The sequence below is a fragment of the Culex quinquefasciatus genome, chromosome 3, assembly GCF_015732765.1.
Source record: "Culex quinquefasciatus strain JHB chromosome 3, VPISU_Cqui_1.0_pri_paternal, whole genome shotgun sequence".
Classification (NCBI taxonomy): domain Eukaryota; kingdom Metazoa; phylum Arthropoda; class Insecta; order Diptera; family Culicidae; genus Culex; species Culex quinquefasciatus.
This window is the reverse complement of record NC_051863.1, coordinates 194,856,434-194,873,064: the sequence shown is the minus strand read 5'-3', so window position 1 is coordinate 194,873,064 and position 16,631 is coordinate 194,856,434. Positions and strand designations below refer to the sequence as shown.

General features: G+C 33.2%; 1 protein-coding gene across 6 annotated transcripts; it reads left to right on the top strand.

The window, feature by feature from the left end:
- The first annotated feature begins 380 nt into the window (after nt 1–380).
- On the top strand, nt 381–14,472 carry LOC6043931 (retinol dehydrogenase 12). Of its 6 annotated transcripts, none has more exons than XM_038262178.1 (6): nt 381–518; nt 3,845–4,065; nt 13,215–13,320; nt 13,383–13,543; nt 13,605–14,012; nt 14,074–14,472. In XM_038262178.1, the coding sequence occupies exons 2-6, from the start codon at nt 3,977–3,979 to the stop codon at nt 14,306–14,308; spliced, it is 999 nt and encodes a 332-aa protein (XP_038118106.1). In that variant the 5' UTR covers nt 381–518; nt 3,845–3,976; the 3' UTR covers nt 14,309–14,472. The 6 variants fall into 6 exon arrangements, with proteins under 6 accessions (XP_038118106.1, XP_038118108.1, XP_038118103.1 ...); XM_038262180.1 differs by having other exon boundaries at nt 3,833–4,065; XM_038262175.1 differs by having other exon boundaries at nt 3,797–4,065.
- The last annotated feature ends 2,159 nt before the right edge of the window (nt 14,473–16,631 follow it).

Genomic DNA, 16,631 nt, shown 5'->3' with positions numbered 1-16,631 from the left:
AGAACGTCAAAAGGAATGTTTTGGTCAACGCATCGAAGCATGCGCGATAAGGTACGTCAAACAATTATGTTTCATTGTGTGTTTTGAGAGTGTCATCATTACGACTATTTAATTGAACAAAAAATTAATTTCTCATTAATAATTTACAATTTCAATAAAAAAATTAAAAAAAAAACTATTTAATTTTACACCAAAGTGCGACCAAATTGATTATTTCTAAAAGAAATACTCAAAACAAACCAACTTCAATACAACATGCCCTTACCAAACAACGCAACATCCGACCACGCTGCAACACGCGCCCTCTCGATCGCAGCAGGCGTCGCGACGTTGATCGCGCTGAAACGCGTTGCGCGCAGCGCAGCGCAACGACGTCGGCGTCGACGTCGTCATTCGTTAGATCGCAGTTGGCGCGTAAAGATCGCATAATTCAGCGCGCGCGCAATTTTCGATATTTTTTTTCGGAAGCAAAAAAAAACAATAATCACTGTTGGTGAGCAACGGATTACAACTTGAAGGTGACAGCGATTAGTTGTGGTCAATTTAACTTTACCGCGGATATTTGGACGGTGTTGATTGCTGGCTCGTTGCTGAATCGGCCCAGCGCGACTAGTCATCAATTGTATGAGTGTGTGGTTATTCCGGTGCGCAAACGGATATCCAGCAAAACGTGGCACAGTTTAGAATTGGAACAAAGTGTAATTATCCCACACTCAGATATGGGAGCTGCGAACGCATCGGGTCGACTGCAGTCGTGCGTGATTTGGATGTGATAGAAATTTGCAATGGAAAATCAAACGTGGCGAAAAAAGTGTTTTCCAAAGTGCATTCAACGATTTTCATGAGGAAAAAAAATCAATTGATCATTGTGATGAAAAGTGAAGCGATTTTATCACTTTTATTTTTATATTATGCAAACAAAAAAAACTAAAGATATTCACAGAAGCTCACGCTAGTGGAAAACTCATCACAAACAATTTGCATGAATAATGACGAATTAAAAGCATCCAACGAACTGATTGATCTCATTTGGCTGGTTCTAGGTTTCGTTTAATTAGCAATTAATGTTGAGTCTTTGGAACATATTATTACCCTGTGTACTATTGTAGCCTGGGAGTAATGATTTTTGTGAAGTGATAGGCCATTATTTTGGTTCTGATCAATATGAAAACAAATGATTAACAGTAGACTTGAAAGTAATACAATGAAAAATTTGACAACAAAATATACCAATATTTGACTTATTGTATTGCAGATACTGTGTTTTCGCTAAAATCATTTGCATTTACAAAAATCTTTAGTAAGTGAGTGTTCAATTTCCAAAATCCGTCAAATTTTGCTCTTGGCCTTAATAACCTTTAGAATTACATATAGTTTTGTTGAAATTGTTGATTGACAAATGCCATGGATAGTTTAATGTGTAGTTTAAATTGATAATAGTTTTAGCTCGTGATTTTTTTTTTCTTAAACACAAAAGAATGTAAAATTATGAAAGTTGATGCTATCATATTTTTAAATCTCTGTTTAATGTGTTAAATGAGAATATAATTTGCATATAACGTAAGAAAAAGTAAAAATTTATATTAAAAATATTGCAAATACATAACATAACAATACATAAACTCTTTGCATTCACATTTTTAAATTATTTTCTGGAATTATCAAAACCAAAAGTTTCGTAAACCTTTCTGAAACATAAAAGAAATACTTAAAGATGCTAACTTTTGATGAATAGGCCGTTTGAGATTTGCTGCATTTTGCAGATATGTTTTGCATATTGTTCCGATTTTTGACTTTCTCAAATTTAATATAAATTAGATTAAAGCCGTTGAAAATATTTTTCAAAGTCTGTGTCCATGGCATGCCACGAAATTTAAATTTTTGACCGCGAAAAATTATATAGTCTCTATATATTATTAATATCACAGCTTAATTTTCAGAACAATTGCCTATTTATTCCAGTTGTTTTGCAATATCACTGCCATTTTGTTTTTTGTTGTTTTGTACATCGAAGTTCATTCAAATTCAAAACATTTTTAACAAGCTCAAACATGCCAAAAAAGATAGCCAATGCAAAAAATTGCATTTTAGATTGTTTTCGGTTTATCAGACGTCTAATTCCAATAAAATTTTTAAGCTTTCTGAAAAGAAACCATAGATTTTTCGGACCAATTTTAAAGAGGAGTAGGGGGAGAGACATTAACTATATTTGCCACGGGCCAACTCCTAGAATAATGGCCTATCTACAATCACTTAGCTTAGAATAGTTAAGTAAAGTAAAACTTAGAAAATGTACACAACTTACGGCCGTCATCCACAATCAACTTAGAAAATTTGCTGGGCTGATATACGTTGCTATGCAGTTGTTTGTTTACCTTTGATATGGAAACGTCAACTTACCGTAGATTTTGAAATTTTCCAAACCATACGTCAAGTTTCTAATTTTATTCCTTTTCATTGTAGAAGATCAGATTCATTTCCATTGATTCAAACTCCTAAGCTAAGTGAAATTTTCTAAGTTAAGTGATTGTAGATAGGCCATAAGTAATTTTCACAAAATTTATACTTCAACAGGCTACAAAGTTGGAACTAGGAAGTTGTTCGTCAGCGTTTCGAAAATATTTTTGATGATTTTTGTTGCTTTTTTTTCATGAATTATTTTAACATTTAAAAAAAACATTATTCGAAAATCAACATGCAAACGGTGCACTTTGTCAAACAAAATTGAAGCCATTTTCAATCGCAAATTCTATATAACAGTCCAGACTAGATTATCCAATGCTTTGATTATCAAAAGTTCGATATCCGATGGTTTCTCAGGAACTTCGGATATTGTGGATTCTCTTTTCAGTCACATTTTAATCAAATTTGAGTATTTGAATGTCTGTTACATTACTAAATGCATCATTTTAAAATTTTATCGCTGACATTTTGGCCGCCAACTTTGATTCAAATATATTATATTATTGATATTATATCAGCTTGAAGACACAAAACAACGCAAACAAAACCAAAGTTCGTGATTCGCTATGTAGTCAAAATTTATTTTTTCCGAAGACTTTCGGATAATCGAGTTTGCAACGTACTCCCAAAAAATATCATAAGTCATATGAAGTCATATTTTGTCCAAAGATGATTTTTTTGGTTCCTTACTAAATTTGAAAAAAAAAAACAAAATTAGGATCAAAAATTATGTTGAGAACTTAACAAATATTTATTTATGTATATTTATTTTAAAAAGGGTATTATTCTCTGCAGGCTTTTTTTCAGAAAATCACTATAACCAACAACTTTGAAAAATCGATCAGAAAATTCCTTTTCAAGATACAGATTTTCGATTATTCACATGACCTTTTTTTATGAGCAGCCAACAAGTGTTTCAAAATTCTAGGAAAAGCAACAAAAAAATTGCAAAATGGTTCAATTTTTTTTCTTCTGTGAAATTATGTCATCAATATTTAATCCGGATAACCCAAAAAAGCATAAGATTAAATAATCCCCCCAAAGATGGTAATGTTCCACTTAATTAACTTTGCAACTACCACCTAGTAGTACCCGCTTTCGGCCAAAGTGATTGTGATTAGTTCTCCTTTTTCGCACATTTGCTGGGTGATTGTGGCCTGGCCCTCTAGCCGCGAAGCCTAAAAATAGCCCCCAGGGCTGTTTGCCGCAGAGTTCATAACCGATCAATAAGCGCGCAATCGTTGCGTTGTCTGCGAAAAATTCGCCACCACCTGTGTGACCTGTGATTTTTTTTTATTTATGGTTCATTAGTCATTTTTGGGTTCTCCTACAGCCAATTGAAACGTTACCCAAAAATGAAGCAAATTAGCCTTTTTGGCAGGTGTGTGCAGTAAATCAACACTAATTGAGATGGTGTTAGATAAGTGGTTGAAGTAAAACTCTGGTAGAAAAAAAAGTGAATAGAAATATCTCGAATGAATATCGGAACCTGCCTGCAACAACCGGCAGCAAAATGGCTCAGAAAAACGACGACATGTTTATGATCACCAGCATTTGCCTAGCCGCAGCCATACTCATCTTTGCGTTCGTGTACTTTGTAAGGTAAGCAGCTCCGTAAAAAAACAAATCTGTAACGATCGCAGATCGAGGAGATCAACTGGATTTAGCTTGGTTTAGATTTAACTATATCTTAATTAGCGCTGAGGAAAATGCAATCAGTTTCGAACAAATGCAGTCTATTTGACCTTTTGCATATTTTGAGCTATGTTTGTCGAAACTGAACTAGTTTGGCGCCAATCATAGAAGGCGCTTTGATTGAGGCACGTGCGTCAAATCTCAGCCTACTGATCCTGTAGAATTGAACAGAGGCAAACGTTTCATTGAGTACTTGTACGTTATTTTATTTGTTCAGCTGAAAACGTTCTTCTATAAATATTCCTCCGATAATCCAGCGTTCTCCAAGGTCCAATTGCCGGCTTTTAAAGAGCGTGGAATATGTTGTGCAGCAGCAGCAGAAAAAAAAATATCACCACGTAGAAACGGATAAGTTCAGTTGCCCCAAGTCCACGATCAAGTCAGAGTTGTGTTGTTGGAGGCAGGTGGCACTTTAGAAGACAAACCGCGAAATCGGAAATACATCTTAGCTCTACTAGGGAAGGCAGACGACGACGACGACGACGGTGAGGTTTCAAGGCTGGTTTGCCATTTTTTGCCTGAACTTCAAACGGGGGCTGGCTTTGCTAACCCAGTGACTGAGCGGATGGATGGGACCCCCTTAATGGAAGGGGGTGGTGCTGACTGGTTTTAATCGGCAAAAGTGATTGGATTTGTGGTTGGTAGGCTGCGTTATGGTTTTATATTATTATCGTATCTGGGGGTGACTATGGACCACAAAACGATACAGCCATAGTTTTTTTTTCTTTTCAAATGAATGAAACTAAAAACCATTCAAACTATATTAATTTAATGCACAATTCACTACGAAACTAACTTTTTATTATTGATTTTTTTATATGGCTGATTAAAGCCATTTCGCGCCATACAATGTTGGCAGTTGTCCATACAAAAATGATACTGAAAATCTGTAGCTTTTGGGAGAAAATTTGTGATCGCAAGGTAGTAGGTTTTATGAGAACCATTGAAAAAAAAAAACATTTTTTTCATATTGAAATTTGCTTCCAATCATCCATATTTTTAATCATTTTTTTTTTTTGTTTTTTTATATGTTCTAGGGGACAACACCCGCAACTTTTGAACAATAGAGAGGTTGTGACCAAGATTTAGAAAAACGTGACTCTAATAAATATTTGGAAAATTTTGGAATCGAGACTTACATTTCAAATAGCCATGACTTTGAATGTTTGGACTTTTGGGTATGTAAGTCTTGACCAAAACCATAGGTCGTTCAATCGTCAGTATTTCTCAGACAAATTTTAAGGACATTTTTTGAACTTTTTGAAAAAAGGTAATGAACATTACTTCGAAACATGGAAAAAACTACAATTTTTCAGTTCAAAATTATTTATTAAGCAACTGGGTCATTCCATCTCTACTGAGTACACTTTTGGACTCGATCTTCACCGATTTGAACCTAACTTGGAGGGAACGTTCATCTATCGATAGTTAACAGAAATTCCATGTTTGGTGCTGATCAGACCATCCCTCTATTTTTGGCACCGCCCTTTTTTTTGGCGATTTTCTTAAAAGCTTTTTTTTCTTTTAATCATAACTTTGCAAATACTTGAGCAAAAGACTTTCTACAGATTGCATTTTACAGAAAATTGTCCAGGAAATTTGATAAAAATAAAATTTTAACCCTTAAATGCCGACTAATATTATAATTCAACGTTTTAAGTATTAAAACTCAATATTGACCTGTTTCTTATATTTTTATTTGATTTATTGTATCACCATCGTATTCCCCTGACAATTTTACATAAAAGTCAATGTAGACATCAAACTAAAATGAACTATTGGCGAGATACAGCGATTTTACTGAAAAAAATGATTAAAGATTAAATTGGACACTTTAATTTAAAAATTTAAAAAAAAAATCTAAGGAAAATAAAAATAAGAAAAACAAAACTTCTGATACTTAAAAAATCTAAAACTCTTTCTTTCTAAAATTAAGTTAAAAATTAAGTTTAAAAATTCTGGAATTAATTTTTTGAAATAAACGAATCCATTGATTATCAAATTTTTAATTCTTAATTCTTATTTTATTAAATTCTTGAAGAATTCAGAAATTCTTTTGTTTTGAATTTAAATTTTTGAGCTTATTTTTTTGATAAATTAAAAATCTTATTTATGCGCAGCGTTTTTAAAAAAATTGAACTTTAAAATTTTTGTTTTTATTTTATTTCAAATTTTAATTTAAACAATATGTCAATTTAATAATTTTAATTATCAAATTAAAGTTTTTTGAATATTTGAGTTTTGAACTTGATTTTAAAGCATTGAATTTGTTATTTTTTAATTTTGTTTTGCAAAAATATTTCACATTAACATTTTTTGAATTTCTCAATTTAAAACGTTGTTTTTGATACTGGAGCAACTCTCTACGAAATCGGCCGATTTAGACCATTTTTATTTTTTGTATTTTTTTATTTGACTTAAACTTTGTGGGGCCCTTCCATATGACCAAATAAGCTATTATGCGTCATTGGTTCACCCATACAAGTTTCTATACAATTTTGGCAGCTGTCCATACAAAAATGGTATGTGATTATTAAGACAACTGTAACTTTTGAGTGAATTTTCTGATCAATTTGGTGTCTTGGGCAAAGTTGTAGGAATTGTTGAGGACTTTTGAGAAAAAAATAGGTACACGGATTTTTTTTTTGCAAATTTTGTGATCAACTTTTTTTTTCACAAAAACTTAATTTCCCAAAATATGTATTTTTTTTATTTTCGAGATTTTTTATATGTTTTAGGGGACAAAAACACGCAACTTTTGAGTTATAGAGAAGTATGACCAAAAAACCTGTCGCTGAGTTATAATTTTTTGAAAAAATTGGTATTTTTGAAAAAAATCTAAATTTTATACAAAAACAAAATTGACCTCAATATTTATGTAAAATTGAATTTGCAATCGAAAAGCACTCAACAGTTTTTTTATAGCCACCGAAAATTTGATTTTAACGAAATATTTGCAGTTTTTTGATTTTGAAAAATAGTGACTATGAGTGACCATTTCTGAAAATATTTTTTTGAAAAGTTCAGATAAATTGCTATGAAATTGTTTAAGAGACATTGAAGATTGGACCTCTAGTTGCTGAGATACAGCGGCACAAAGAAAAAAAACCCGGAAAATTGAAGTTTGCTAAGTCTCACCCAAAAAACCCATCATTTTCTAATGTCGATATCTCAGTAACTAATGGTCCGATTTTCAATGTTAAAACATGAAACATTTGTGAAATTTTCCGATCTTTTCGAAAAAAATGTGTTGAAACTTTTTGAATTAAGACTTAAATTTTAAAATGGCATAATTTTGAATTTTTGGCCCTTTTGGAATGGCCCAAGTTTGAGCCAAATAAAAAAATACAAAAAATAAAAACGGTTAAAATTGGCCGATTTTGTAGAGTAATTGCTCTCTAGCTAAGGTATTTACAAAATATTCTCCTCAAAATGCTGGAAAAATTTCTTCATGATGTTGAATATTAAAGAAAAATATTGTTAGGGAAATAAAAATAAATATAAATTAATTAAAATAAATAAAAATAAATAAAAATAAATGAAAATATATACAAATAAATAAAAATAAATGAAAATAAATAAAAATAAATTAAAATAAATTAAAATATATAAAAATATATAAAAAAAATAAAAATAAAAAAAATGAAAAAAATGAAAATTAAAAAACAATAATAAAAAAATAAAAATAAATAAAAAAATAAAATAAAAGAAAATAAATTAAAAATATATTTCTTTGATAATTAATGCATGCAGATTTTTTTTTTACCATATTTCTTAACATAAAGTTTTTTTTAATTTATTTTCTTTTTGTGTAAAATTATTCAGTGTCAAAACCGTGGAGATTTTCCCCTGTCCCCTTAAAAAAGAGGAGCATCAACACTTCCCGTCTTCCGAATCCCTTTCCTTGTCCATGGTGCGCAGTGGAAATCTGGTTCGGGTGGAATTGATTCTTTTCCCCATTATCTTTTCCTAGGCAACTTGGGTTTAGACAATCATCACTTAACGTAGCAAAATCCAGTCTGCAATCCACTAAAATCACCATCTCCTAGCGAAGCGAAAATTATTCAGTTTCAAAAAGTGAATTCATTTGGCTGAATGCAGTCTATAAAATCGCAGTTCAAATTAAAAAAAAAAAAAAACATTTTTTTTCAACTTTTCAAGTTTTTCAAAGATTCAATCTTTTAAGAACATTTGAACTGATTATTTTCAGTTCTATTTTTTAGCAATTAAATCTCAAATCTCTAATAAAACATAAGAGTTACAGTAAAGTTTGCGTAAAAATTAAAAAAAAAAAACTTCTGATTGTGTATTTGAACGTTCCAAACTCATCCACTCATCCGCAAACATGAGCATTCCAAGCCGGAAGTTTAAAATTCACTTTGTTTACTATTTTTTCAAGAACGTAAAAAATCGAAACCTGTTAATTAACCGAAAGTCATTACACCGTTACTAAGGTAGTCGATAGTGCATTTTTAAGGGATTCTGGGGCCCTATTGGCTACTTACTCACATGCATTCCCACATAATCACTAGAGCGAATTCCACACAACCCCCTACAAAATTCTCAGTAAAGATTGAAAGCCTACTGTGACGAGACGCTTCTGCGGGGAAAAAAATGAGCTTAATCACGATTGATGATGGCTTTACGAGAGAGCGAACAAACAGTTGCAGATCAAGATGCGCTCCGATAAGCCAGACACGCGTCACGCAAGATTTGTGTTCAAACTGCTGAACAAAAGTTCAGCCCAGAGAACGATATGCCAAGGAAAACAATGGAACATTTGCCTCCCTGGGCCTGAGGGTGGATCAGGGGCCAATTAGTGTGTTGCAAACACATACTACGAGTGCGGGGGGTCGTGCATAAATTACGAATGTTCTAATTTAAGTTTGTCGAACTCGATTGAAAACGAATTTTTCAGATGCAAACTATTGATTTGGAAGTAATTTATGGTTGCCCCCTCTTTCAAAAAGCCGCTCATAGCTGTTTATTCATGCACTCCAATACTAGCAAATCTGTGTGAATTGTTTTGATTATTTTATTGTTTGATGAAAGTGTGATGGAATCTCGTTATGAGCTCGTGTACATTCTTCTACAAAGATTGTTATTGTTATCGCGTGTATGTGAGTTTGCGATGCAGTTCGAACACATCTTCACTTTCAAACACACAAACATTCGAACAGAGAAAAGCTGAAAACAGTAGCAAATAGCGCAATAACTTAATTTATGGGTGGGCTGGGCAAATTTGCGCCGGTTTTTATTTTTAATTTCTGCTGACAAATCGTGACGAGCGGCCACTGGGGGCCAGGGGCATCCGTTTTAGGAAGTGGAAGTGATTTGCTATCAAAAGTGTCCCCGAGAGCGGCTGATGAGCGGAGCTGATGTGCGCCCCGGGTAATTAAGTGCGGTGCTATCACTTTGAATTGACCAGGGTGGATGACATTTGCTGCCGGGAGCACTGGCTTGGAATGCTAATGTAGTGCTGTATACTCCCTTGTGGGTTGTGTGCATTTTGAATACTCGATAGAACTTTATCGGAAGACTTGATTTTCATTTTCCAAAATACGGTTTTTGTAAAATATTTGTTGATTTTATGTGGGTTTCAAACCATTTATTTATACTGTCTGTTTATACATAAATTGGTCAGCCATTGCAGCTTTCCACGCTTAAAAAATAAATTACTAGAAATTCTTTGCCAACAGGAACTTTTCATCAATAAAAATATAATAAAAATGATCACCTTTTATTCTGCCCTAAAATATTGAGAAACATGTCATTTTATGGATAATTCTATGTTTTTTTCGAAACTGCAATAACTCAGAAAGGTCATTAATCGATTAGAACAAAAAATATATTTTAAAATAACTTTTTTTCGAACTTTGCAGGGTTTGTTTAAAAGTGTAACAATATTCTACAAGCGGTTGAGCAGCCAGATTCTTCAACAGCTTTCAGAATGTTACGAAAAATTTTGTTCAATATGAAATGATTTTTATCACTTCTGACCAGTTTACCAGTTTGAACTGCAGGGCTGCGAAGTCGGGTCATATTTCAAGCGACTCCGACTCCGACTCCGACTCCGGCTTTCAGATCCAACCGACTCCGACACCGACTCCAACTCCGGCCCACCAACTCTAGCTGACTCTGAATCCGACTCCGACTCCAGCTTTCAAAAAATGGTTGGCTCCGACTCCGACTCCACATATTTTCAAATATTTCAAAAGTTAGTTTACTATTATTTCGAAAACATTGATAAATAGGATTATTTAAAAACTCTTTAAGTGGAAGAAACCGGAAAAAAGTTTCTAGTTTTACAAGTTTTAGACGTTATTGAAACAGAAATAAAAAAAAACATCAGTTTTGGAGGCATTTTCAGAAGAACAGTTTGGTAAGTAAATTTGGTTTTATTTACTTAACCTAAAATTTTCATTAAATTGATTCAAAGCTAAAACATTAAATTGTTATGGCCTTAATGATCAATTTAAGAAATAATTTCAATTTGCTCACTTTTAAGTTGACATTTATAAGAAGCACAGTGACTATCATAGTCACCTTGTATTTATAAATAACAATTTTAAACGAAACTATGTTTTTAAGCTCCATTGAAATTTTTAAGACGTACATGGACATCACGCCAAGGCTGATGAAGTTTATTATTACAAATCAATGCATCTAAAAAAAATCTTCGTGGTAATAACGCTTAAGGGTCCTTTTCAAATATCCGTGACCTAGAAAATAATTTACCTCGGAATTTTGGATTTATTTGAATTTTTATTTTTTTTATATACTTAAAAAGAAGCGCGCGATACTTCTTGCATCTTCACCTAAAACAAAGATTTATGAATGGTCGTGCGCCTTTATGAAAATATATGAAAAAACTTAGAATTGGATAAAAACAAAAATCCACAGGATAAATATTTTCTAGGTCACGGATATTTTTTAAATCTTGAAATCCTGTCCTATCCTGAAATCTTGAGATTTTTTCAACGATAATTTGCAACAATATCAAAATAGTTTGCCTAAGGATCAACATTCTCAGACACTTTTCGATTGACAATTTTGACAATTTTGACAATTTTGACAATTTTGACAATTTTGACAATTTGACAAAATCTACAAAGTTGTATTACAGACAAAAACAAACATTTTAGGCTAATTTTGTGTAAAAATTACCATTTGGACGTCTGATGTGGCTCATGTACTGCTAGAATAAGAGAATTTTTTGTTAAAAAATATGTTTATGTTGAGCGGCAGTATCTGGTTTGTTTCTTTATTATATTTTATTTATTTCTGTTTATGGCTCTAAAGAAAGTATTACAGTAATATATTTTAAAATTTCTTTAAAAAAAGTTAATCTTTGAATTTAATTTTTGAATTTCTTTTAAAAAAACATTGAAAATCAAGATATGTATCGGAAATACAAAATTATTTTTGTTCGAAGATTTAAATCACGCTTGGTTATTTTTTTAACACAAATCATGTGAGTGTGAGTAAAAGTTGCCACTAAATTTAAAAAAGAAGGAAAAATTTAAGAACTTCCCAAATTGAAACAAAAAAATGTTTACAAGCTATGGTTTGAACATTTAAATTAAAAGAATGCTTTTAATTGCATAATGCAGTTGTGTTGCAGTCTTTAGTTTTCTAAAAAACTCGGATTGGAAAGTTTTTTTACAGTACTTTAAAACCATTTTTTTTCAAAATTTCACATATTTCTCAACTGATTTAATAATGATTAAAATGAATTTCAACGAAGCACAATGCATTTTATATTGTTCACGATATTGCAAGTCATATTGGAATTTTGAATACTTTTAAAATTACACGGCTAATTTTTCGAGCCAAATATAACCTAAAAAAAGTGACAAATCTTCAAGAAAACATATTAAAAAATGAATCAAAAATCTAGTTTTTCCCTCAACCTTGCATTAAGTACGTATGAACAAAATTTCATCCAAATAAAAGAAATCTTAAAAAAAAATAAACAAGAAACAAAAAAAAAGTGGAAAAATACGATTTTAACGTCGAATGAAATGTAAGGTCCTAAACATTTCCTTGGAGTAAAAATAGGGGTTTCGTGAAAGTAGATGATTTGATTTTTTTTTCTAAACATTTTAACCTCGGACTTAAACAAAAAAAGCATTCAAAAATTAGAGGAATAATTTAAAAAAATATGTTCGCAGATATTTTTTTTTTAATTTGTATTTTTTTGTTTTATTGGTTACGATAGTTTGTCAGTATAAACTGTGCATCAGGTTAAGAATGGTTTCTAACGATTGTTTTAAATATTATGAAACTGTATTCGAATCGTAGCGTCATTTTTGACATTAAATAGTTTGCCTCCGAAACATCAAAGATAATTTAGATTTTCGATTTTAATATTAATTTTAGCTTATGGAACTTCTATAATTAAGAAATTCTGAAGCTTTCTGATTTTTCCCACTTTTTATAACATTTTGAAGATTTTATCGATTGAACTTTTCTATTTAGCAATGTATTAGATCATTGGATTAGAAGAAGAGTTGTCCAAATAAATTAATAACAAAAATTTAAAAGATTTGGTTAACAAGTACAATTTTCAAAATACAGTCCAGACTCGATTATCCGAAGGACTTCGGATAATCGAATCTTCGGATAACTGAGTCACGAGAAAAAAAACTTGGCTGTTCAGGGGTCACACTCTAAAGTGATTAAGAATTTTTAAATCCAAGAAGGCGGGCAAAATAGCGGTGATGAAACATAAAAAAATGCATTTTGCAATTTAATAGGCAATTAGATATATTAAATTTGACTACACAGAACTCGAATATTGTGTTAAAAGTAAAACAATTAAATAATACGAAAAACATTTATTTTTTTTGTTTGTGATTCGATTATCCGAAGTCCCTTACAAACCTTCGGATAATTGAGTCTGGACTGTATTAAATCACTTTGATTACTCAATAATTACTTTTAATCACTATAATTACCATTATCGACTTACTAAAAAACATACGGGAATTCTTGATTATAACAAACATTTACATAAATCGTCTAATGATATCATTTTTATCATTCTATTCCAGAAAATTCTTCCAAGGAGGCCAGTTCAAGAACAAAGACATCCGACTAGACGCCAAGGTGGTCATCATCACCGGTGCCAACTCGGGCATCGGCAAGGAAGCAGCAATAGTAATTCTTTCTCCCTGTTTTAACACCAATATAAGTAAATAATAACGATTTCCCCGTTCTAGGAATGCGCGAAACGAGGTGCCCGCGTCTACATGGGCTGCCGAGATCCCAACCGGATGGAGAAGGCCCGCCAGGAGATCCTGGACAAGTCCGGTAGTCAAAATGTGTTCGGGTTGGACCTGGACTTAGCGTCGTTTGAGTCAATTAGAAAATTTGTGCAAACGTTGGTTGATGGTGATACAATTTTATATATTTTGATACTAATTGAATTTTATTTATTTTAGATTTTTAAGCATGGAGCGAAGATTGCACGTGCTCATCAACAATGCAGGTGTTATGGCCTGCCCTAAGGATTACACCCGGGAGGGATTTGAACTGCACTTTGGCACTAATCATTTGGGGCATTTCCTGCTGACGAATCTACTGCTGGATGTGATGAAGAGGACTACCCCCTGTGGGAGGATCGTGACGGTGTCCAGTTTTGCGTACAAGTGGGGTAACATCAACAAAGATGACATCAACAGTGAGAAGGACTACCACGAATGGGAAGCGTACACCCAGAGCAAATTGTGCAACATCTTGTTCACAAGACATCTGGTCCGGAAGTTGCGAGGGACCAAGATCACCACGTACTGTTTGAATCCGGGGACGATCAACACCGAACTGACCCGGTATTTGAACCGTTGTATGATGTAGGTTTGAGTCTATGCTAAAAAGTGTTCAAAATATCTCAAAAACTGTTTTCATTTTTAGGATCGCAGCGAAACCATTCCTGTGGGTTTTCTTCAAATCGCCCAAATCCGGTGCCCAGACGACACTGTACTGCGCCATGGAACCCACCCTGGCCGGAGAAACCGGGAAGTATTACAGTGACTGTAAGCTCAAGGAGCTGGAACCACACGCCAAGGATGATGCAATGGCCGAGTGGTTGTGGAACATCAGCGAAAAGCTGACGGGACTGAATCATCATCACCATCATCACCGGTGAACAACAACAGCCAATCGGCTGTCGGAAGGAAGTCAGCTTTTTGCATCAGACCTATAAATTGTGTGCTGGTGGAAGGCCTCCGCCGTGCTGAGGTTACTCCACGCGTTTATTTCGTTATCGTTAAGGAACTATTTTAAAGTCAAAGTAAAGCAAAACTCAATAAATCGTGTGTAATTTGTCACCCGAAACCCTCCCGAAATGATCATAAATCCTTCCAGTTTGGATCGTCAGCAGCCCAACGAATTAGTAAATAAAGTCACGACGTGCTCAATCAAAGTGTGCCAGCAGTGCTGCCATCCCGTCATGTCACACGCCGACTGGGTGTCGCGTGGCACTACTCTAGCCGCCGCCGTAGTAGTAGCTGATGTAGCAGCAGGCCATGATGACCATGTGGGTTTTGCGCGTATCGATGGCACGTGCGCCATGTCCGACCGCCTGTGCCGGCTTGTAATCAAATAAGCTGGAATTCTAGACGGCGGGAAACGTCGTGGAAGGCAAGGGCAGCGCCGGGAAGGAAAATGTGGAAATTATAACTGGGAAAAGCACGAGACGGAGGAGCTTAGGAGAAGGTGGAAAATGGAGAAAGAAATGGTTCTGGCAGGGAGCCCTGAAAGTGCTACATTTCGATTATTGAACAAACATTTTTAAATTGGTTGTTATAGTAATAATAATTTTTATTTTTGAATTTTGAATGCAATATAAAAGAAATTTTCAACAAAATTAAAAAAATAAACATTGTAGCTTAAAGGGTGCAAAATTGATGTATAGGCAGAAACATGATTTGAGCCACAAGTGGGCACCTTAACAATATTAACTGGTCTGAACCGTTCAAGCATGCTACGGGCTTCTATTTCTAATGGCTTGTGGTGGATACTTTTAAGGAAGAAATAGCGCCGAAAATATGCTTTATGGAATGGGCCACGTGACATTGACCTTGAGTGTTGCTTATGGATTCAATCATATGCTTGGTAAATTTTAGCAGGGTTAATTTTGAAAATTTCGGCGGAGACTCAACTCGAGGGGAAGTATGAAGTTTGAGGTCCCCAGAAACACGTGCACTTTGAATTTTTCAAAAATATTTAGATAGGGCCGAACGGTTTTTTCTGCAAGGTTTGTGAGCTTCAATACACAAATATTGAAAAGCAGGTGTGGAAAGGTGATTTGATTGTTTTTCTTTAATTTTACTTCTATTTTCTTAAAAAATAGAGGTCTCCTGATAACTTGCCCCCGGATTGTTTGAGGGATTGGTGGAGGAAGAGGGGAGAGGGAACGGTTTCGTAGGATATATTGGGACCATAAAAGATAGATTGAAAAAGGATAGAATACTTGTACCAATATTAAAAAAGCAAAACTTTTTAGTTTTTCAAAACTATTTAAATTTGAAAGAATGGCAAAGTCTATACAATATTCCACAGATTTCTATAAATAAATTGATTATTATATAATATTTTCAAAATAATCTTTTTTTTTAAGAACCGCCAATATAAGAAAAAATAGAAAAAATAACAAAATCGAGAGTCAAAAAAATATTGTAGAAGCCGAACATTTTTTAGAAGAACTGCTCATGTTTCAAGGGATGGAAAAACTAACAAAAATATTACGACAAACAAGAAAAGGTTTTTTTTTTAAATAAAAATAAACCTTCAACAAATTTTAGAGGTCGATTTTTTTTTGGAAGAACAGCTCATGTTTGAAAGAATGGAAATCTTCTCAAAAATGGTTTGGAAGTTATTCTGTTTATTTTTTTAAAAAAAAAAAGATCATTGGATAAACCAAGTTCACAAAAAAAAATCAGATTTGTCTGTAAGAAATTTTTTTATCAAGAATCTTCTAGAAGTTTATAATAATAATTAATTGTTTTATTTTTTCACATTCGACCTTTTGTCCCTTCGACCTTATGTCTTTCGACCTTTTGTCGCACATCCGATTTAAAGACCTCCGCACCAAAGAGCTTACAGCTGAAAGTATTTTTCTATGATTGTTTAGGAAAATGTGAACATCCATCACAACATCTGATTCTAAGATATTATTTTTGAAAAAAAAAAACGGATTTTGGAATATCAACCGACCTTAAAGTACCATGCTACTCCATCGAAATCAGTTTCCCGTATATATTGCTGGAGACGCATGGTGCTTTATGTTCAAACTAATGCACCGAGTTCCGATAAAAATCATACGTCAAAATCCTTAATGTCCTTGCATTTTTTTTTTTCAAGGTTTATGTCACCCATCCTTTCTCTTAAAAACAATCAGGGAGCAAAAACTTCAAATAAAATTATGAAAATAGAAGTCTAATCAACAGAACACATTTTCTGTATTGATA